General features: G+C 39.1%; 1 protein-coding gene across 3 annotated transcripts in view; it reads right to left on the reverse strand.

Annotated features, from left to right (window-relative positions):
• Positions 1–22,164, reverse strand: part of KIF16B (kinesin family member 16B) — a 219,476-nt gene that overhangs the window by 35,258 nt on the left and 162,054 nt on the right. For all 3 annotated transcript variants that reach the window (XM_034764167.1, XM_034764168.1, XM_034764166.1), the window contains 2 exons: positions 18,785–18,907; positions 8,643–8,732 (listed from right to left, as the gene is read on the reverse strand). In XM_034764167.1, coding sequence (XP_034620058.1) covers positions 8,643–8,732; positions 18,785–18,907 — 213 coding nt within the window. The remainder of the gene's footprint in view (positions 1–8,642; positions 8,733–18,784; positions 18,908–22,164) is intronic.

Raw genomic sequence — 22,164 nt, forward strand, 5'->3', positions numbered from 1 at the left:
TTTCTCTGAGTCACAGGGCAATGACATAAAAACACACATTTTCAATCGCTAAAAAAAAAAAATCTAAGTACACTGTTCATATTAGGGAGCATTCTTTAAGTATCAATTAAAATCAATGTTAGAGTTTATTTTGATTGTCACTGGGTAAAATTTTCAAAACTAGCAATGGGATTAGGATCTTTAATCACTTAGGTGTTTTTGAAAATGTTATCCAAACATTGATAATTGCCAGGCGGTTAGTTACCTTTAAAATGATCTATAGTAAGAATCCATATGAGGACAAAAACTTGTCTTCACAAAATAGTAGTATAAAGTTATGTACTATACTGGTTTAATTGAGAAACTGTATTAACTAATTTAATTCTTGTTAATATCTCTTGAATTTACTTTTTATAACTTTCTTTAGTTCACCGCTGAATTTTGGTTTGGTTAATAAAACTTATAAAACCTGAGTATGTCTCAAATTTATTGGATAAGGCCCAATCCGACCCTGAGCTCATTTCAGGATCAGGGCTTTCACTTTAGTAACACATTTCAAACAAAATCATTAGAAATTTTTAATATTTAATTTAAGCATCATGTTTTACACCTCTTTTATACAATACAGTAAAATAATCCAAAATCCACATTAGTGCACATAAAACGCACATGCTGCATATGCCTGCACAGTAAGTATGCATTTACTGATGCCAATAATTTACACCCTACAACGGCAAAACCGGCAGAGCTTCAGTCTCAATAGCTCTGAAGCAAGGAGGTTTCAAGTTCTGCTGGCACAGCAGTTTATAAAATCCAGAAGCTCAATAACTGCATGGCAATGGGCTTAAAAGCTCTGCAAGCTAAGTAGCACAAGGTTATTTCTCTCCTCACCCTTTTGCTGCTAAAATAATCCCAGGAGATTAAATACAAAAAGCTATGTTAATGAAACTACAGCTGCACAGTTAAAAATTGGAAAGTCAGGAAATGGAATATTTAAGGTTCCAAAAGAAACAGGGGCAAAAGGATTTTGAAGAACCCAGAAGAGTTTAAATTGGTGTTTAATTTTTTCCCCCATACAAAAGCTAAATTGATCGGCCTAGTCCCCCCAGCCCCAAACAATGGGAAAGTAAAGGGCCTGGAGAGGGATGGGGCCAGCCTCCAACTTGTTGAGCATGTGCTCACATTCCCCCCACTACCAACGCGTGTGTACCCCCCCACCCCCACCACAGTGTCACATCCCTTGCCATTTGGTCAAGATCACTGTGATGGGGTGTTCCCTCCAGACAGGGCCTGGAAGAGTTAAGATGGCTAACTGGGCCAACTAACTGCCCAGGCTGCACCCGGAGAAGGAGACAGGAAGCAGGGGATTAAGTAGAACAGGTTCAACTGAGCAGGAATGCAGGGCCTATATAAACCAGAAAGCTGGCAACAGAAGGGGCTGGAGGGAAGGAGTCTTCAGCCGCTCTCTGGAAGAAGGGAGGGGTATCTGGGGCTACAGGCAGGTAGTCTACAGTTACTTCCTGGGAGGAGGGAGTGTGGCTTGGCAAGCCTAGAGAAGGGGGAGAGCCAGAGAGGAAGGCAAGGTTCACAGGAAAGAGCAGAGAGGTATGGAGTAGGTCAAACATTGGCTGTCAATGAGAGAGCCCCTGGGACCTAGAGAAGAGGTCTTCCTACCAGAGATCTTCCTACCAGCCGCTGACAAACTGGCACTGGCAAGTAAGTGAGCAGGAAGACTTCCTGAGCCCATTTACCAAGAAGGACTATGATACCCTGGAAGGGGGTAACATATATGGTGACCTGGCTGGAGGGTCGAGTCATGAAGAGGAGGCTGCGGTGGAGTGAGAGGGATCCACAGGGCAAGGGGACGATGGGAGAGATGCAGGGGGAGGGCATAACACCTGACTGGAGCTAATCCCCAGGATGACCAGCAGGAAATGCCACCAGCAGTGAATGAACCCTGTGACAATCACCATAAGTGTACACGGCACTTTATAACACAAGAGAATCCCCGCCCTGGTGAACTAACAATGTCAGTTAACAAAAGGAGAGGACACATAATGAGAGCTCAGGAAGACTAAGATGAAAACAATATGATCATATTGTTGCTTGAGTGAGTAGTTGATGCATCTTCAGGCTTATTTATTATATTTTAATATTATCATTAATATGATAATTTATATACCTCCCTGAAGAAGTTTTGAGAAGGGCCTTACAATCCACTTCAAGGATACTTAGGAAAAAAAACAGTATTTTTATAAGTTAATATCAAAGGCTTAAATAAAGCTAGGTGTTTATGTATAATGTGTGGTTCAAAAAAAAAAGGGGGGGGGGAGAGGGGCTTCACAGTACACAAAATGTTTTAGGTGAACAATTTATGGGAATAATAATTTTGCAGTGTGTAGATTCTCAATTTAATATGAATAAAATCATTTGGCAGTTTATATCCCGGCACGCCAAGAAAAAAAAAGTTCTCCATCTGTGCATCAGTACCTCCGAGCTCTTTCAGAAACAGTTTCTGCTCCGAGTCAGAAATAATTCGTATAATCATAGCAAACAAGTAGAGAAAGCTTTGCCTATTAACAACCACAGTTGGCAATAACCTTAGGTCCTGTCAAACAATAACACCATAATCTGTCAGACAAAGGCTTCTGATAAGTGGAGGTCACTGACCTCAGAAATGAAGAGGTGGCATCCCAGGAACATACAACTATTATTTACACTACCAAAAGCATCTTTCCTCTAGAAGGCTAGATTGATAAAACATTGACAATACCATTATTGCAGAAACACTTTCCTGGAGGTTATAAAATGCAACCTTTATTGTTTGAGACATAATGCAATTTGAAATTCCATAGCCTCTATAGAGTACCACTGCAAGAATGGTGCCCAGTTCCAATTACCCAGGGTTCAGTAGACTTATTCATGGAATGTTCTCTGACTGTGTAGTACATCCCAGCCAATTCATGTGCCTGGATAGAATAAAGGGGTCACATGCTACTCAGGCCTCTTCTGAAGGCACAAGTTTACGCTATGCACTCTGCTCCTTCAACCTAGATATTCTATAGCCAATCAGTTATGCAAAAGTATAAAGACAGGCTGGGTGGGGAGGAAGGTGCGGAGGGGAAGGGTTAGCTTAATCACTGCACAAAATGCTTTGAAAATAAATTTAAGAAACAGTCATGTTAGTGCATACACATGCTCAGCACTGCACATTTAGAAGATGAAACTATAAAAATATTGTAGGGAATGGACAGTTCCCAACTTCCAAGTGAAGAAACAACATGGGAACCATATAAATATAAAATTGATTTGTCTTTTATAATTTTATTTTTTTACATGCACCAAGGTAAAAGTGAGTAGCTTCAGTAGTGGAGTGCTGCTGCCTGCATGCCTCATGTCCTTATATTTTAATTAGAAAGGTATTTAATATTTTTAGTGGATCCTGCATATTTTTAAAGATGCACACTAGCAAGAATACAAAATCTTTCAATTCAACCATCTAGTGCTTCCCTGAATAATGTTTAGAGGAACAGTGAACAAAAAAGTCCCAGAGGAAGATTGAGAGTGGGCCGGTCTTCACTTCAGGAAGCTCAACGCTGCTGCAATCGATGTAGCAGGGGTCGATTTAGTGGGTCTAGTGAAGACCCTCTAAATCGACTGCAGAGCGCACTCAGTTCAACCCCGGTACTCCAGCTCCCCGAGAAGATTACGGCAAGTCAACCAGAGAGTGTTTCCCATCGATGCAGCGCAGTGAAGACACCGGGGTAAGCCGACCTAAGCTACATCAACTCCAGCTTCGTAATGCACATAGCTGAAGTAGCGTAACTTAGGTTGACTAACCCTGGTAGTGAAAATAAGCCCAGTGTCCCTCCTTGAGCGAAGCCTACATTGATAACCATAGGCCAGATCATGCCAGTACATAGGGACATAAGAGGGAGAAAAGACCCCCACCTGGATGCTGATGAATGGACACCCAGACCTTGGATTCAGGCATGAGAGAGAAATAGGGACTTACTACTTGTCCCTCTGTGCTCACATCCCACCCACCTGTTTTTTGGGCACCAGACAGGGAGTAATCCCAATGAGACCGTCAGTTTCGCCATAAAAGAGTGATTACTACACCAGTAATCTGCCTATCTGAAGCAAGCTGGGGAACAGTGAATGAATCTTTTCCTGCACTACCCATTACTTGGGGAAAATTGTAAAACCATGACATAGCACTACATAAAAAGGGCTGCTTAAAAAAAAAAGAAAAAGAATTCAGCTCTAAAAGTTCTTGCTTCTCAACTAAGATACCTGCTTGTCAGGCTTCTTCACAGAAAGACAAACAACAAAAACACTTTAATTACAAGTGCTGCTATATCTGAAAGGCAAGTATTGTCTGGATTAAAATTAATTAAAGAATCAATGCAAGAAAAAATCCTGAATCTGTCTACGACTATTGCGCACACTTAATACAATACACTCGGTTAACACCAAAGTACAGTATTGCCCGTAGCACTTAAAAATCTCACATTGGTGCATGCCACTTTGGTCTTAAAATTTCCTTGCAACACATTTCAATTAGATAAATTCAATTAGTTATCAAAATCTATTTATTAATCTAATTTTAAATGTGCTGCTAAGTAAAATAATTTACTGCATATTTGAGACTGTCGGACATTAAGCAGTTCATCTTTCTGAAATGTTAGACATTCTACCTTTCCAATAAATCAGTTTTTCAATACGTTCCTTTTGGGAATGCACTGGCAGTAAAACAAACTGCAAGATCGGCAAATTATTAAAATACTGATGTAGTAATTCAAGTGCAGCAACTAATGAGTTGTAAAGTTCACTTCCAAAAGCAGGGCACTGTATACATTAAACATGTATACAATATTTTCTGTTTATAATAAATAATTTAGAGTTGGAAGGTGAATTACATTAAATAATTCAACTCAAATAGATTTTTATGCAGCTGCTTTTCGGAACTGAATTTATTTGGAATAATTCATGGATGCAACTTTTCCAAATTTTATATTTATGCACTTGTTTAATAATTCAGTGACAACTTATGTCAGGGAGGGATCAGTAGAAATGTCTGGGTGATTTTCAATGAGTTAAACAGAGATAGCTCCTTTTACATGTTGCAAATTACATTTAAAAATAGTACAGTTCAAAAGATATTTTAAATAAAGGTAAAATATTGGAGGTCCTACAGAACTCGCCTATTTAATGTAAGCATTGCTATTCCTGAAAAAAACGAAACAAAACAAAAACCAAAAAAAAAACCCCACACTCCATCCTGGTTGCCTCATGTTCATTATGATTTGGCAAACAGATTTCTTTTCTTTGCTTCCCCTCCCCCCACTTCCCTAAATAAGCATGTTTCACAAAAGAGACACGTGGACATGTTGATAACTAGAAATCAAGTGTAGATGTTAACACCTCTTTTGCCCACAAATTGGTCACTTATTATTTGTAGTGCTGAAAGTTGCAAGATAGAATTGGGTCCCCACTGTGTCAGGTGCCGTAAAAAACCAAACCAAACCAAACCAAACACACACACACACACAAGACTACATGGTTGCTGCCCCAAGGTATGTTAACATCTAGAAATGGCTATATGCAAATGGAAACAACCTGTCACCTTGGTAACTAAATAAGTACTAAAAAGTTCATAGTGATAAAAGTTATAGTGTCATTGTTTAGAAATAAATGTGATTATACATTCTCTCTCAAATAGAATATATTTTAAACCAAAAATTATTACTATGCTGTTTTAAGAAAGTATCTCATATATTAAGAAAATATCATGTACCATGAGATATGGCAATGATTAATATACTATGGCTGATAGTGAAAATAGTTAAGAAGGGAACAAGTAAAACATGTATATCAGTTTCTATTATCCACATGGTTAAACAAGTATTTCGTTAATAAAAAGACCTTAGACCAGCCCCAAAAATTTTACTAGCCGTGTGTATCAAAATGGATATTCTCCAGAGGAGAAGCGATAATTATTTATATGTAATTATTGTTCTTTTAAGATATATAGATGTACTACAGCTCAATACTAGTAGGAAACTAGCTCAGTGCTGGTAGGAAACTCACAAAGCTTAAAGTTCTAAGCAGCAAGCTCCAGCGAGGGCATCACTTGCCAACCCTGTAGTGGGGTTGCAATGATACCTAGAGCTTCCAATTATCACTGCATTTGAAGCAAAAAGTGGAAATTTGTGAAATTTGGAAAAACAATAAAGGATTATAGAACGTTCCACTTTGAGGGCAGGTAAGTAGTGGTCAGTCTGGTTCTCTCTCATCAGATAACATTAACTACAGTATCTCTTATCCAAAGAGACGTTATAATAGATTGCTAGTCTAAGTGTCATCTTTCAACAATATGTAAGTACGCCACCCAGAGATATGGCAACAGACAGTACAAGACACACTGCAAGGAAAAACATATGTTACATTCAATTTAAAATATAGGGGAGAGAGGGAGCTAAGATATCTTAAAAATATGTACAGCAAAATTAGGAGGTGGCAAGAGAAATAAGTTCTGTAACACCAGCAAGCCCGACTTGATTTTTGCTTAGGCAGTGATCAATCAATAATGCTTCATGAGATGTGCAACAAATGCCATATTGCTGCCCTGCAAATCTTCTAGAATGCGGCTCAAAAAGGAGGTCTTATCTCATTCAAAAAGGTCACAATAACACTCCATGTCACAAGGGGCTTTTTAACAGGTGTTTTCAGAGCAACAGGCTCTTCCTGAATCTGATCATTATACATTGCAGAGAAGGTAGTCTCCCTTCAACAGCTATGGAATGGAATGTCAGGGAAGATGTCTGTAACCCAGACTTAGATGATAACTATTCAAGAATGGGGTTTGTTTTTGGAGGAAGGCGGGAGGTGCATGTAGATGGCTCTGCATAGATAGATCTTTTGAGCAGCTAAGAGGACTTAAAACACCAAACCTTGCACCTCCACTCTTTCATGAGCTATGCTGGGACAATGGGATTTAGATGGGGGATCTGGTTTGGTGAGGTGAGATACGACAAGGCTCAGTCTAATGGAACCCGACACTGCTATCAATAACAGGGTTGACAACTGCATTTGTATCAGGCAACAGGATGTCATTAGATTGTCCAAACAGCTTCCTCACCTGAATTTGTTCAGAACCTTTGCTACTAGAAATACCAAAGAAAGTCATATGTGAACTTTCATAATCTATTTTTAATAAGCATCCATCTTTAATCAAGTCTTTATATAGTGATTTGCACTGAGACATTCACAGGAATGGTAAATATCTCATCTACTATCCCCCTGATCAAAAGATTAACAGTTGTGTCTCTCAGAAGAGCTTATCTATGATAGTGTTGTGTTTTCCTGACAGGTAAAAGGCAGCCAGAAATAACTTTGATGCAGACTGTAACACTAATATTCTATGAAGTTGGATTCTGTATAAACTCTGGGAACTATCACATCAAACCTACACTCACACTGACATGACTGACATTGGAGTCCATGCATAAAATCAGGTATATGACTTGAGAGTAGAGCAGTTTGGAAAATTTTGGATGGAACTTTTTTCTGTTAGAAAATTCTGATTTGTCAAAAGTGATATTTCTGCTAAACTTTTCAAGCTCAAGAAAATTTCATTTAGAAGTTGAAAAATAGCATTTTGATGAGGTTAAACGGGAACATTTTGACTTTTTGTTTTGAAATGAATTTTCATTTCAATTATTTTAATTCTATATTATACAGTGTAGTATAAAATAAGTCAAAATTAGAAACAGTGTTGGTTTTTAGAAATTACATTTTTGGGAAATTTCAAATGGGTGGGGGAGGAACAATTTTTTTTTTTTATTATGGAAAATCCTGCAAAATGGAAAATTTGTGTTTTTATCCAGGTCTATTTTAGACTTTCAGCCTCAGAGCTTTCCAAATTGCTTAGAATTTCTATTTATAGGAAACGCCAGGGGAGGGAAGGAGAACATCTCGGGGCCTGGCAAGCCCACAGTAATTTCTATTGCATGGTCCACTCTGAAATAAACCAGGCATGTTTGCCTGTGATGTGCCTCACACAAGGATACTTCTTGATGCTGCTGGGATGCTTTTTCTATGACACCCAAGAAAGAGAGGGTAAGGGGGGTGGGGGGGGGAATTCAAAAATCAAATGTTAAGAGTGAAGACTAGAATGTTATTAATGCACACTATGGTGAACTAAGGCACGGTGAGACATTACTCCTCAACAAAGGCTCAGTACTCAAAACCTCTGAGGTGTCCAGAAGGAACAATCTTATATTTTATAGCAACCTGCAAGGAACTATTATAAAAGGATAACTAAGGAACATAAGAAGTTGTCAAGATGACTCAATGAGACAACAGGTATGTTGGAGTGAACTGCAGAGTAGAGCACAGCAACTGCAGGGACCAACTCCAGTCAGCCCTAAGAAAGGAATTAATGGTTAGAGTCAACATGGTTTGTTGACAATGCAATGATTATCTTGCTGGACCCAGTGACTTTGGAACTTCAAACTACTACAGGGGCTTGCGAGTCTTATGCAAGGAGCACAGATCTGAGAATAAGGATCTTAGACAGCATGTATCTTTTGAAAGCATCTTTCTTTTCAAGCCTCACTCCCACTCTATCCCTCAAAAGAAGTTTCCCAGTGACTTACCTCTGGGTATTTTAACTTTAAAGTTTTATGCATTTCTCGAAAACGACTATACCGCCTGAATACTGTCCAGGTCTCATCCAGGACTGTTATCTATTCACCAGAAAACAAACAAAAAACAGTTTGTCATTAAAAAGAATGCAGCAAACAAAGTTGCTATATAAAGCAGGCAACATTAGTTCCCATATGTAACACTACATAGTTTGATAAGTTTACTTAATTTTTCAGTTGTAACGGTGGTAGAATGTATTGGGAGGGGAGCACAACTGGCTTTTGACAAAATTAGTTGCTTGATTTCACAGACAAGAAATCTTTAGCCATTTTTATTCAGTAACAGAGACTGAACACTTTTATTGCATATTCCAGAGTGGCTTCACAAATCTGTATGCATGTGAAAATACCCCCTCAAAACCTTTCAACTGTGTAGTTATGGTGACTTTAGATACCAAAATTATTATTTAAAATAATGAATGGTATAATCTATTGCACTATAGTACACAGCACTGGTTTTGTGTCGCTATACATATATATATTACGCACATTCATACTGTAAATTATTGCATGAGAGTATTTAACATTTGTAAGCTACATTGTAACAGTCATGTAATTTTCGAGGTTTCAATTGAATATATTTCTTCAAAATGGAATGGGTTCTATAGCATCCTTACTCACATGGGTGTGCACCTTACTCATAAGAGTAGTTTCACTGAAGCCAACAGGATTATTCCTTGAGTAGGTACTTATCAATGTCACTAAGGGGGGCACAACCTATCCTAAGCAATTGGGAATACCTGAACTCCTTGTTTCAACTGAGAAATTCTTTGACATAAAGTAAGTTTTTCAGTCTCTGAAATTAGTAGAAATTATCGCAATTCCAAAGTCTTAACATATATACATACCTGGTATTAAATTAAATCTATTAACCTGGCTAATAAGAGTTATAGCCCTTGAACTTCTTATGTTATGCATGGAGGGCAAAGATAAACATGTCAACAAAATTTAATTCCAGAAAGAACTTGGTTTGGCTTTTAACACCAAAGTAAATCTAAAATAACTATTGGTCACTATTGATCATATAGTGTAGTTACAGCACTGGAGAAAAGCAGACAAGATGGAATAATAGGGGAGGGGGGAAAGAACTTGGAACAGCAAAACCAGAAGGAGCTTGTGTATGAGTTCCTTATTTGGTCACAGCTAACTCATTAATACCATATAAACTATGACCTTTTCATTCCCTCTTGATGTGCATACAACAGTGGAATTACATAGTGATAACATTTTGCAAAAGGAAAAATAAATGTGCATTGTGTAACGTAGCAACTAGAAAAAATAAGGGCATGTAACAAATTGATCTCAAGATATTCAGTTCTCTTTTTAACGTAGTTAAGAATATGAGTTTTCTACTGCTTCAAGTCTTTAATAAGCAAATTCATTACCTTTCCCTTCTTTGAATTTTTTTTATAAAATCCATCTTTCATGTCACAAATATGATCAAACGCTACTTAAACATAATCAACATTTCTGCATGACACATTGCATTTCCTTATAAACAATTCATACCCAATTGCATCCACAATATTTTTTAATAAATGTCTCAAGGATTTAAGAATCACCTGAATGCACTTACAGTATATATTTATTTCAAACTGTTAACAGTGAATGAAGATTCAACAAACAGTTTGATATACTGAAGAATGTTAACCTTTTAGACAAAATGGTTTTTAATTTACCTAGATGATAACATCACTCTAAGAATCTAAGCAAATGTTAGACTATAATAGGATGTCATTCACAATGCAAAAATGATACATGGGGTAGTAATTAACTAATGTTTGAGCAACTATAATGTTCAGGTCATTTAATTGTTTGTTTTAATTATGTATTTCAGGGATTATAAATAAGCGGTAAAATTTAACTCTGGGCTGACACTCTTAAGCTTACAAGATCTCAGTCCAGAAATGACTGTTGCCCTTTTTCTAAGTTTCAGGGGGAAGGAGGGGGAGTCTTAGCGGGCTCAAAACATTAATGGCCCTCTGGACCACACACCTGTGGAAGAGCACTGATGTTAATGTGCCAAAAATGCCTGTCAACATATCTTGCTCTGGCATCTAAGAACTGCATAAATTCTAGGGAAGCAAAGAATTACTCAAATCAAACTGCCTCGAGATGACTTCAAATCCCAATTATTATTTCGCACCTCCATCCTGTGAAACTTTACCAAAGCTCAATGACTCTATTATCTACCTTGCTTGATGCTAGACTGGGTTGAGGTAAGTAGAAGGCAGTATTGAGAAGCTATGTTCCAAGGTTGTTTTAAAAATGAAGGCATTACCTCCAACAGTCCTTTGGTGGGTAGGGGCGGGGGGTTGCTCTAAATCATATGGCCCCTTTCTCTAGTGTCAATCCAGCAGCCAGAGAAAGTAAAAAACTTCAAACCATTGCTATTTTAAAATCCTTCCTTGGTTAGTTGGTGTTCTGCTGCCCAGGCAATGATACTTTCTTCACACCCTCAATGCTGAGATTTCAAGTGGCTCAATTTCAATGTTTGGCAAGATCCTAATATTCCCAAAAGCTCCATAATCCTCCTGGATGTTAGGACAGGGCAGACTCAGACTACACGCATGAAGAGAGGGTGGTTGTGCAAAACCTAATGTAACTTTCTATAGCCACTACAGAGGGCCTGTTCCAACCAATGTAGTCAAAAGAGTCTCTAGTGTGAGCATAGCTTCTGTGGCTACCCAGCCAAGAAAATCTGCAGAACTTCCCTAGAGCAGTAGCATATAAAGTTAATTTGGGCTGGACTGGGCAGGTCATTTTTGTGCTGCTGCAGTTCAAAATATCAAATTTTATATCTAAAACATAGGGACTGTTAGTCCATATACAGAAGATATGGGTAAAACTTTCAAAAGGCTGACCTGCAGAATGGGATTTAGTTTCTTTTAAATTTTATGGTATGTTCTGCCACAGTTTATTTTAAAACAATTTTATATTATCAGTGTTAGCATCTATATATAGAGGATAGCACATAATGTATTTTTTCCATAACATTTTAAACTCATTTTTAACATTGTGACAGTGCAATACTAAATATGGATTTATGTGGAAAACAACAGCTATTTTTGGAACCCTTGTAGTCGATCAAGTTAAATATATTTTTGACTTTATTGCAAACACTAATAAATTAATATTTAATTGAGTAGTCTAAAACTGCAGTTTTATTTCTGCTCTAGATTAAACAGGGTTATTTCCTACCTGGAAATTAGGTTTATGGAAAGAGAATATGACAATGCGGACTGCTGAACTTTTCTTCTGCTTGGTGACAAAGGGTAAACAGTTTAATCAATATTTTATGCTGATTTCCTACAGAGGCACTCATAAGAAAACTGTAGTCATTGTCTTTTTTTTTTTTTTTTTTAATACACAAAAACAACAGTGAAAAAAGTAATTAAAAATGTGCCCTATCCTGAAGCCAACAGAAAGGGAGATAAAAAGATAGGAAAAAGCGTAGCCTATTTAATTATTTTTGTGAAATAATAGTGCAGTTATTGTCACTGTGAAAATTAACAGTTCCTCAATGCACCAGATGTGCGCCTTGCAAATAACTTCTGCAAGCTCTATTTACAAAATTAAGTTATATTAATTTTACTTCTGTTCGCATAGCAGAACCAGATACAGCACTGCAGAACCAGATCAGTTATAGGTGAATGAGCTGAATTCTTCTCGGGCTCATTTATCATCTGCAGGATTAAGTTTGAAGCTATTTTACAGTACTTTTTCCAGAGTATAATCACCCGTTAGGACTTTACATCTACACGCAGTATCAGCCAAGAGGTCCAAATGGTACAGTAAGTAAAGGAGTATGAGGAAGTTCCAAATGGTTACGCTGCAGATCTTTTCCTTAGAGAAAGATTCCATCTCCACCAATGACATTAACTATGGCACTCGTCAAATGGGACTTTAACGTTGTGGGACAGGTGACTCGTTTGGCTTTCAAGTCAGTATGGTTTTGATCCAGTGATGGGGAAAGCTGAAAACCTTGTTTACATTTTTGTTTCTGCCACAATCTATGAACTCAGCATCTGAAGATCTAAAATTCAATGGTCCTAAATTATAACTAGATTTACACAGATCTCTTTCTTGGAAGACATTTTTGACTAAAATATCGAGCAAAGAATTTAAAGGAGAACTGAGGATTTTTAAAAAAAAAAATGTATTTATATTTATTGTATTTAGGAGGCTGTGAGCGAGTGAGAGATATTTTCTCTAAAAACAGAGGTTAATTATCTCTCTTCTGCCTCATACTAATCTTTAGAGTTGTCTTTTGGAGTCAGTGAAATCCATGCCTGGAGGAGTCAAAATTTTGAGGGAATCCAGTACAATCTGATTGAGTCTGTGGATGAATGGTGACTTCAGTGGCATTATATCCACCACAAGCTTCCTCCTGGATGCTGGCCAATTGCCTGCCTCTAGAGTGGGCTTCCCTGCTGAACATCCATTGTGGCTTCTGGCCACAACTATGGGCAGTACAACAACATGAGAGTAAGCCTGGATTGAGAGCAAGTGACTCTTGCATTCCAATCCCAGTCCCAATATAAACATACTCTGAGGCTTTGGTCAAGTCATTTAAATAATCAAGTACCTTCACTTATGTTAACATGACCGGCTATTTTGGATTCTCTACGGAATGCATACAAAACTGCCTGGCAGATGGGAGTTTATATGGAAAACTATCCATTGGCACTGTGTAGGAAGGATATTAATATTAGCAACTACCACTAGAAACCAGCATAAGTGGCTGGACTTCACCTCTCCTGCTGCAGAAGAGGCTGGTGCTGACCTAAGGAGTCTCTTTTATAGAAAATGAATCAATTCAATGTGGGGTCTCAAGTCTAGGGTCTCCTGAAAATAATAAAGGTAGGATCTTGTGCGCAATGGTTTCACCGTGATGGACTAGAGTTAGCTAACTATGAGGGTGGAGGGACCATTTAAAAGACCTACTCCAAAAAGCTAAAGCTCACCTATGGATGGACACAGTGCTAAGCCAGCCTGCACTAGAAAATAATGTTTTGTCTTGACGATATACTAGTATAGCTAGAAGTGAACTTATTTAAGGACTGCCTACTAGATTGAAGGACTTGCGAATATTTAGACTAAGGTGCTGCCAAGATCCCCTGAATTGCTCGCTCTTCTTTGTGATACCAGGGAAAAAATGTATCCATTTTTTGCCAGCAGAAGACATTTTTTCACCCTCATTTCTTGATTTTGTTTCTTCAAATTATGGCAATATCTAGGGTGTTGGCCACATACTAATTTAAGCATCTGCTGATAAAAATGTATGTTTCCAAAGATTCACAGATGTGGCTTGCTTATCTTTAGATGTTCTCTGATAGTTCAACATGTATCTGAGTCAGAGTTTGAGGGCTGTAGGGTGCAGGAAAGTCATAGTTTTGTGGTAGGAAAAGAGCAATAAAAGTTTGAGCAGTTTGTTGGGAGACCAACAGCAGGAGTAAGACTAGGGAAAAAATCTCACTCTGATAAAAGAGAAACTTAGATCTAAATTTGGGAGAAAGGAAAGACTCTCGGGTAATGAGTTATTTCAGCAGCTGGTAATCTTCCCTGACCATGAGGGACATCCATGAAATAAACAGGGTAGAACCTTCCTTTCCTTAATAGATTCATAGATTTTAAGACTAAAGGGAAGCATAACATCATCTAGGTATGTGCAAAAGACTATCTAGAAGAGGTTGAGAGAAAATTACTTCTCCCAAATCCTATCCTATAGTAATCCTAAACTATTAATAACCTTGGGACTTTACAGAACATTTTCATTCTATTAAGAAAGTAACTAAGCATCAACCTAACTTCACCTGGTGGAGAATAGGCTTTGAGGGACACCTCTTGAGAGGTAGTCAATCTGGATTAAAAAAAGCTATATCTGCCTAAAGAAAACAATTTTGGTGAAGAGGCCTCATTCTCAATCTAGCAAACAGAGTTATCAGTAGGCTCAGGAACCCATAATCTAGTTTTTGAGGTTAAGACCATATTGACAAGATAATTAAGTATTTCTTGAAACCTTCCACAAGGCAGGTATCAGTAAACTCTTTCCACTTTTGAATCTATAGTCGAGTCAAATGCAGTGTGTTTTGAGGAGTGAAAGTGAATCACCTTGGCTTATCTTTTGGTCTCAGAAACGAAACCGGGAGCCAGGCATCTGGAATGCAGGTTGTCTCATCATTTATTAGTCAACTATCAAGGTAGAGGAAGATGTGAATTTCTTTCTTTCCCAAGTGAGCTTCTGCCACGGCTAAGGCTTACTTAATACCCTGGCCAAAATGGTAGAGCTTTGCACTGCTAACGAACCCCTCCAAAGAAGATACAAAGGTAGTTCCTGAGAGATGACCTGGCAGATACGTGTAAGTAAGTGACTGAAGTAGAGCACCAAGTCAATCCTGTGAATTTAAAATGCTACAATTGAGACTAAGGTCACCATTCTGAACTTGCAGATAGAGATGCTGAGTAGTCATAAGACCAGAATGGAATACAGAAGCATAGGAATTGACATAATGAATCATATCAGTGCTCCATCTCATCTAATAGGCTATCTCTAGCAATGATCAGCATTAGATGCTTTAAAGGAAGACGCAAAAACCTGTGTAGTGGACATATCTGCAGTAACCATTTCACTGAGGAAATTTCTTCCTAACCCCTATCCCTTAATGGTTGGCTTATTCCCTAAAGCATGAGGTATCTTGCTTGTAATTTCTCCCCCATTCATCTGAATTAGGTTTGGATGGTCTCATTATACCCTCAAGCATTTCGGTCTTCAAGAGTAGAAATCATTCAGTCAATATGGTATCTTTATGGAAGACAGTCTTGTAATTATGGTTCCATGAATCACAGAATCATAGAACTAGAAGGGACCTTGAGAGGTCATCTAGTCCAGTCCCCTGCTCTCGTGGCAGGACTAATTATCTAGACAATTCCTGACAGGTGTTTGTCTAACCTGCTCTTAAAAATCTCTGATGGTGCAGATTCCACAATCTCTCTAGGCAATTTATTCCAGTGCTTAAACACTCTGACAGTTAGGAAGTTTTTCCTAATGTCCAACCTAAACTGCCCTTGCTGCAATTTAAGCCCATTGCTTCTTGTCCTATCCTCAGAGGTTAAGAAAAACAATTTTTCTTTCTCCTCCTTATAACAACCTTTTACATACTTGAAAACTATTATCATGTCCCTTCTCAGTCTTCTTTTCCAGACTAAACAACCCCAATTTTTTCAAACTTCCCTCATAGGTCATGTTTTCTAGACCTGTAATCATTTTTGTTGTTCTTCTCTGGACTCTCTCCAATTTGTCCACATCTTTCCTGAAATGTGGTGCCCAGAACTGGACACAATACTCCAGTTGAGGCCAAATCAGAGGGAAGTGGAGTCGGGGGCCCTGCAACCAGACTGCTGAATAGAGAGAGGGAACCCAGGAGCAGAGAAGTAGCAGTGTTCTAAGCCCCTGGTGGAGTGGCAGTTGTAGGCTTATAAAACAAGGGCTGTGGGGTGGGGCTTGGAGCCTAATAGTCACCATATGGAAAGCAGCTTGGGCAACAGCATGGCGTGGCCTCCAAGGAGAGAATATACTATAAAAGAGAAACATGAGTTGTGAGGACAGCAGAGAGAGTCAACTGCCTTGAATAAAGAAAGGATTATGGATTATAAGGGATATCCCAGGTACTAACCTCTGAAGAGCCCTAACCAATTTCAGAGTTGCCACCTACAGGCTATTAGGTATTATGTTTATTACTGTAACTAAGCTGATAACAAAGGCATACGAGTGTAACAATAGTAGACTCCCATTCCCTGACACTGCTATGTCACCCTCTTCTATTGTTCTGACCTGTGGAAAGGCTGCAACTTGTTCCTTAGTAGTTACTTGCAAGAGGGATTCTTGAAAAGTTAGGGGGAGAGGGATGATTTGGTATCATGAAGTCAAAAAGTTCCCCGAAGCCAATGGCTTATTGAGCTGACGTGGTTAAGGAACTTCAGTTTCATAGCCAATGGTACACAAGGAAGTGATGTGGCCAGCTGCAGGTCTGACCACCTTTGACCTAACCTGATGGATCAGGTACCAATTTTGCAGCTGGCAGAATGTGAGCACAGCTCAGAAATGATCTGCATGTTGTAGTGAAAGCCCTTTAACCTGCAGTAGCTAATGAAAAACTAGGTCAGCAAGTTTGACACACAGCAGCTAAAGGCTGTCAATCCTCTTATCTCTGACCCCAGCCAAATTGATGTCTTCAGTCTGCAGAGATGTGTCAATCATACAGGCTTGTGCATGCTCTACCTTCACCAAGCATGTTTCCATTCAGCTTTTCATGTTTTGCTTTGAAGCGAGACGGTCTCGATTCCTGGGTTAGGAAGGAAAGGCAGTGTACCTGTACTTACCCAGCAAGGTTGAACATGAAAAAATCTCAAGGAGAAACTATGCTGGAAGAGATAACATTGAGGAGGAAGGAGATAGGAATTGGAGAAACTAACAGAGTTTGGACATGGAGAAAATGAATGGAGGGTGGAAGGAGAGGAGTAACATGGGGAGACCAGGGAGCAGATGGAACCTCAGAAAATGTCTATAGCTTAATGCTGTGTTTGTTATTAGAGGAAAACATGACAAGTTTAATAACGTCATATATCTAATCATTTTATATCAAACTGTACCGTGATTTTTGTGATAAAACCTGTATTATTTGTAAAACTTAGCTTGTGTTAGGATTCTAATCTCAGCTACTCTACTGTAACTTCAATGTAGTTACCCCAAATTTAAACTGGAGTAGTGAGATCAATAGTCTGACCACTGAAGTTTTGTAGTTGTGCATATGATCCATTAGATCAGGGGTGGGAAAACGTTTTAATCCGGCCCTCGAGCTCCTGCTGGGGAGCAAGATCTGGGGCTTGTCCCGCTCCAGTGCTCTAGCCAGGGAGCAAGGTTGGAGGCTTGCCCCGCTCCACGCGTCTCCTGGAAGCAGCAACATGTCTTCCCTCTGGCTTCTACGTGTAGGGGCAGCCAAGGGGCTCCACACACTGCCCGGCCCCAAGCGCCGCCCCCGCAGCTCCCACTGGCCGGGAACCACGGACAATGGGAGCTACAGGAGTGGCGCCTGTCCGCGCCTCTGCATGTAATCCGGAGGAAGGATATGCCGCTACTTCTGGGAGCTGCTTTATGTAAGCGCCGCCTAGAGCCTGCACCCGACTGCTTCCCACGCCCCAACCCTGATCCTCCTCCCGCCCTCCAAACCCCTCGGTCCCAGCCCAGAGCACCCTCCTGCACCCCCAATCCCTGACCCCAGCCCCACCCCAGAGCCCTCACCCCCTCCCACATCCCAACCCCGAATTTCCTGAGTATTCTTGGCCCACCATACCATTTCCATGCCCAGATGTGGCCCTCGGGCCAAAAAGTTTACCCACCCCTGCGTTAGATGCTGTATGCAGACATCCCCACAGTATCCAGTAAAGTGTGCTGTTGAGTAAGAAAGTTTGTGACAATGGGGATTTTTAATAGAAAAAACACAGAAGTGACAACCTTCAAAAAGAATATTTACAATGCTCCCTTTTTCTTTACCAATGAGATATCAGTGATAGTTAAGATTACATATATGAGTCTCTTACCAAGGATGACATCTTGCCCAAGTCAAGACACTGTCCCACACAGCTCATCTTGTTTTGCACATTTTGAGTAGAGTTATCATTTCTATCCTGCTAATAGTCATCTCTGAAATCCAGAATGTTTTCTGTTGGAAAGCCCTTTGGCAGCCAACACAATACATTTCCTGGGAATAATCATGCAGATTTCTAAAGTTTAACATTTTTTAACCTGGGAGTTTTCTTTCAGGTTGTCGTCTACTTCTCTTGGCTGCTATACTGCTTGTGACATCATTGTGAGCAGCAGTCAACTTAGTTATATCTCCACACTTTATTACCAACTGCATTTCACAATGCAAGAATGTTTTCCACCTTTTGAACTCGGATGGCTAGGTAGAGCAATCTCATAACCACTTGCTAGTGAACTGTGGGCATTTTTCTGTCACTCCGTAATGGTATAACAAAACAGCATGCGTGCAAGAAACCCAAACATTAAAGAAAGATAATTGAAAAACACTTACCTTTATCTCAAACTCATAGTGCTCATCTTTTCCCTGCCCACAAAGGACATAGCGCGGAATGCTAATTTTAATTGGGTCCTTTAGGTCATCTGGATTTGCTCCCAGAGAGCGACAGATCATCCGCTATCAAGTAGATATCAAATAAGAAGAACAAAGGAAGACCAGAATCACTACATGGAATATACTTTAGTTGGCTAGAAATAAGAAAATGCTCTTGGACAGAGAAGTAGAGAAAAGAGCATAAAGGAGGTAAAGGTTACTTAGAAACATGAAGGATTCTTTGAAAGAAAAATGGTAATCATCTTATTAATGAATCCTCACATTTCCTTTAGATATACATGAAAAAAACGGTGATAAAGCCATTTCAATTGTTGTTTAATATTTGAAGGCATTTGCAGCTTAGAAGTAAAAAGCTAAAAAGGAAGCATTAAACTTTATGTTTTGATCTTGAAAAAATAAAAATATGAATTAGGACTTTACAACCGGAAATTAACCTTGCTTTTTGTTTGTTTTAAATAGCAGACCTATTTGCAGACAACATGCAAAGCTTGAGAGAATCTGGGCAGTCCTAAAAATATTTTAACTCCTAAAGCATTTTATAATTCAATAAGGTACAGATAACACTTTAATCCATTGTCAAAACAGTTTCCTAGCATATCCTTTAAGCCGCATCTGATTAACAGAAACGTCAAATATGACAAATGTTCATGGTCTGGATAGCAAGGTGCTGGAGATTACAGACATCTTTACAGATAAGTCTACAATGAAAGCGCATTCCTTTGACTAAGAGCTAAGAAGATCTGCAATTTAGCAATCTTGTATTTTCCAAACTTGTGTGAAAAATTAAAATATTTTTGCAACTCAAGATATTAATGTTTTGCAATGCTTGTGTCCAAAAGTGGCATAAGCATTTGTAATGAATAAAGATATTAATTATGTGATTTCTGGTACCATTAAGTTCTCCATCTTTTTAGTGGAAAGAGTTTAGTCTGAAAAGCTTCGTAATTTCACTTTTATTTTAAAAAGCAATAGCACTGAGACAAATACAAGTTTATAATATAGATTTAAAAAACAGCTTTAATTTTGCTGTCATATTCCATTTTTATACATAATGATGTTACCCAAGGACACCTATATAATCTAGACCGTGGCCCATCTCCAATGCTTTACTGATGACCACCTGAGACTCTGTGTTCTTTGCTCTGGAGCAAGCCGACAGGCTATTTAGAGGTCTTATTTCTATGAAAAAATATTAAAACCCCAGTTGAAAGTGTTATTTACAATTTATTAATATCTGACTTTTTATTGTATTGTAAATTGATCTCCAAAACCAAAATATCCTGTTTAATTTTTTTATATTTCTATACCACATATAAATCTTTTAAAGCAAAAAAGACCAGGTAATCTTCTGTTATTTTAGTAAGTGAAATCCATATTTATCACGTGTTGGATTGACAATCCTAGACAGCTTAGTAGAGGCACCACATTGCATGAACTCTTATGCTTAAATGCCCCAATTCTGACCAGCACGGACTATATCTAGGGGAGAGTGAGAGAAAATGTAGTTCAGTCTTCAGCTCACTGATCCTTGGTCTCTCCGCAACTGCCCACAGAGTGCTTGTTGGTTTCAGCTGTGATGGTGGTTTTTGCGCTGTGTACTTATAGCTAACAGGAACTGAACCAAGACTACCAACCCTTTCACATAGGCCTCTTTCTGTGGTATCTGTCCATAGATAACTTTTGGTTACTTACAGATTTACCTGGCTTGAACTGGCCAGCCAGAGCAAAAATCTCTCTCACACATTACTAATCCCAAACTCAATTTTTTAAAATATTATTAGGGCTGGTCAAGAACTTTTTGCCAACATCTTTTTCTAATAGAAAATTAGGCTTTCAAAAATGAAATTTTTCACAGAAAGCATCTGCTTTCTTGAAAATTTTCATTGTTTCCATTTGAAAACTAAACTTGAAAAACAGAAGTTATTGGTCAAAAGCTGAACATCTCAGTGGTTTTTGATTTCTAAAAGGAGGGAAAAAGGGTCTGATTTTTTTTGTTTAACGCTAGTTAATATCTACCTTGAAAGGAGGAACAGTTCATTCCCCTGAAACTGACATTTTAGTTTAATCTGGCTATAAAATAATACCACAAAAGTTACTCTCAGTAAGTTAAAATAGTGACAGAGGGTGTTTATCACTTATTCATCTTTGTGGAAAATATATGGTTTCTACTGAGAATTTACATACAAATAATAGTTTAGAAAAAGAAAGAATATAGTACCAAACAAAATACAATACAGTATTTGGCAAAGAATGTCCTAACAAATTAACAAAGCTTTGACAACCATCAATGTTTATCAAATAACATTTAAATTACAGTGGAATAAAAGGAGTTTCAGTGCAAGACTGTTCCGTGAAAAGTGTAGAATTTACATTGCCTTAGATTTGAAGACAAATAAGAGTAGAGTACAGAAATTCTGTGGTGTATCTAACCAAATGCAGCCATGTAATAGAATTTTTCTATATAATCCAAAAAGTGTTGCATACAGTATGTATAGTCACATACCAACCTTGATAACAGTAGCTCTCAAAATTATTTACTTTTTAAGTTCCAATGAGACTCACTTGGAATGTCTTCTCAGAATCAGTCAGGCCTTGCCTACATTACACTACAATGCTATTTTTGGTGGCAAAACTCTCCTGTTTTGGCGACAAAATAAAACTACCTCAACAAGAGGCATAAAGCTTTTTGCGGCAAAGTTAAACTGACAAAGCATCAGTGTAGATTGGGGTGGGCAAACTTTTTGGCCCGAGGGCCACATCTGGGTATGGAAATTGCATAGCGGGCCATGAATGCTGTCAAAATTGGAGGTTAGGATGCAGGAGGGGGCTGGGGGCTCTGGGGTGGGGATGGGGTTGGGGGTGCAGAAGGTTGCTTCGGGCTCAAGCAGCTCCCAGAACCAGCAGCATGTTCCCCCTCCGGCTTCTAGGCCGAGGCGCGGCCAGGCAGCTCTGCACGCTGCCCCATCCGCAGGTGCCGTCCCAGCAGCTCCCACTGGCTGCGGTTCCCGGGCAATAGGAGCTGCAGAGGAAGCGTGCGGCGCCCGCTGGATGCCCCTACATGTAGAAGCCGGAAGGGGGACATGCTGCTGCTTCCAGGAGCTGCATGTTCGGGGCAAGCCCCGGAACCTGCCCCCCAGCAGGAGCTCGAGGGCCAGATTAAAAAGTCTGGAGGGCCGGATGAGGCCCCCAGGTCATAGCATGCCCACCCCGGTGTAGATGCTGCTGTTTGTTATGTCACCATTACAGGTTCCCCCAGTATCCCACATTGCTTGCTGTGACCGCTCTGCTCACTGTTTTGAACTCGGCTGCCTTGCATCTAA

The sequence above is a fragment of the Trachemys scripta genome, chromosome 3 (genome assembly GCF_013100865.1).
Source record: "Trachemys scripta elegans isolate TJP31775 chromosome 3, CAS_Tse_1.0, whole genome shotgun sequence".
NCBI lineage: Eukaryota > Metazoa > Chordata > Testudines > Emydidae > Trachemys > Trachemys scripta.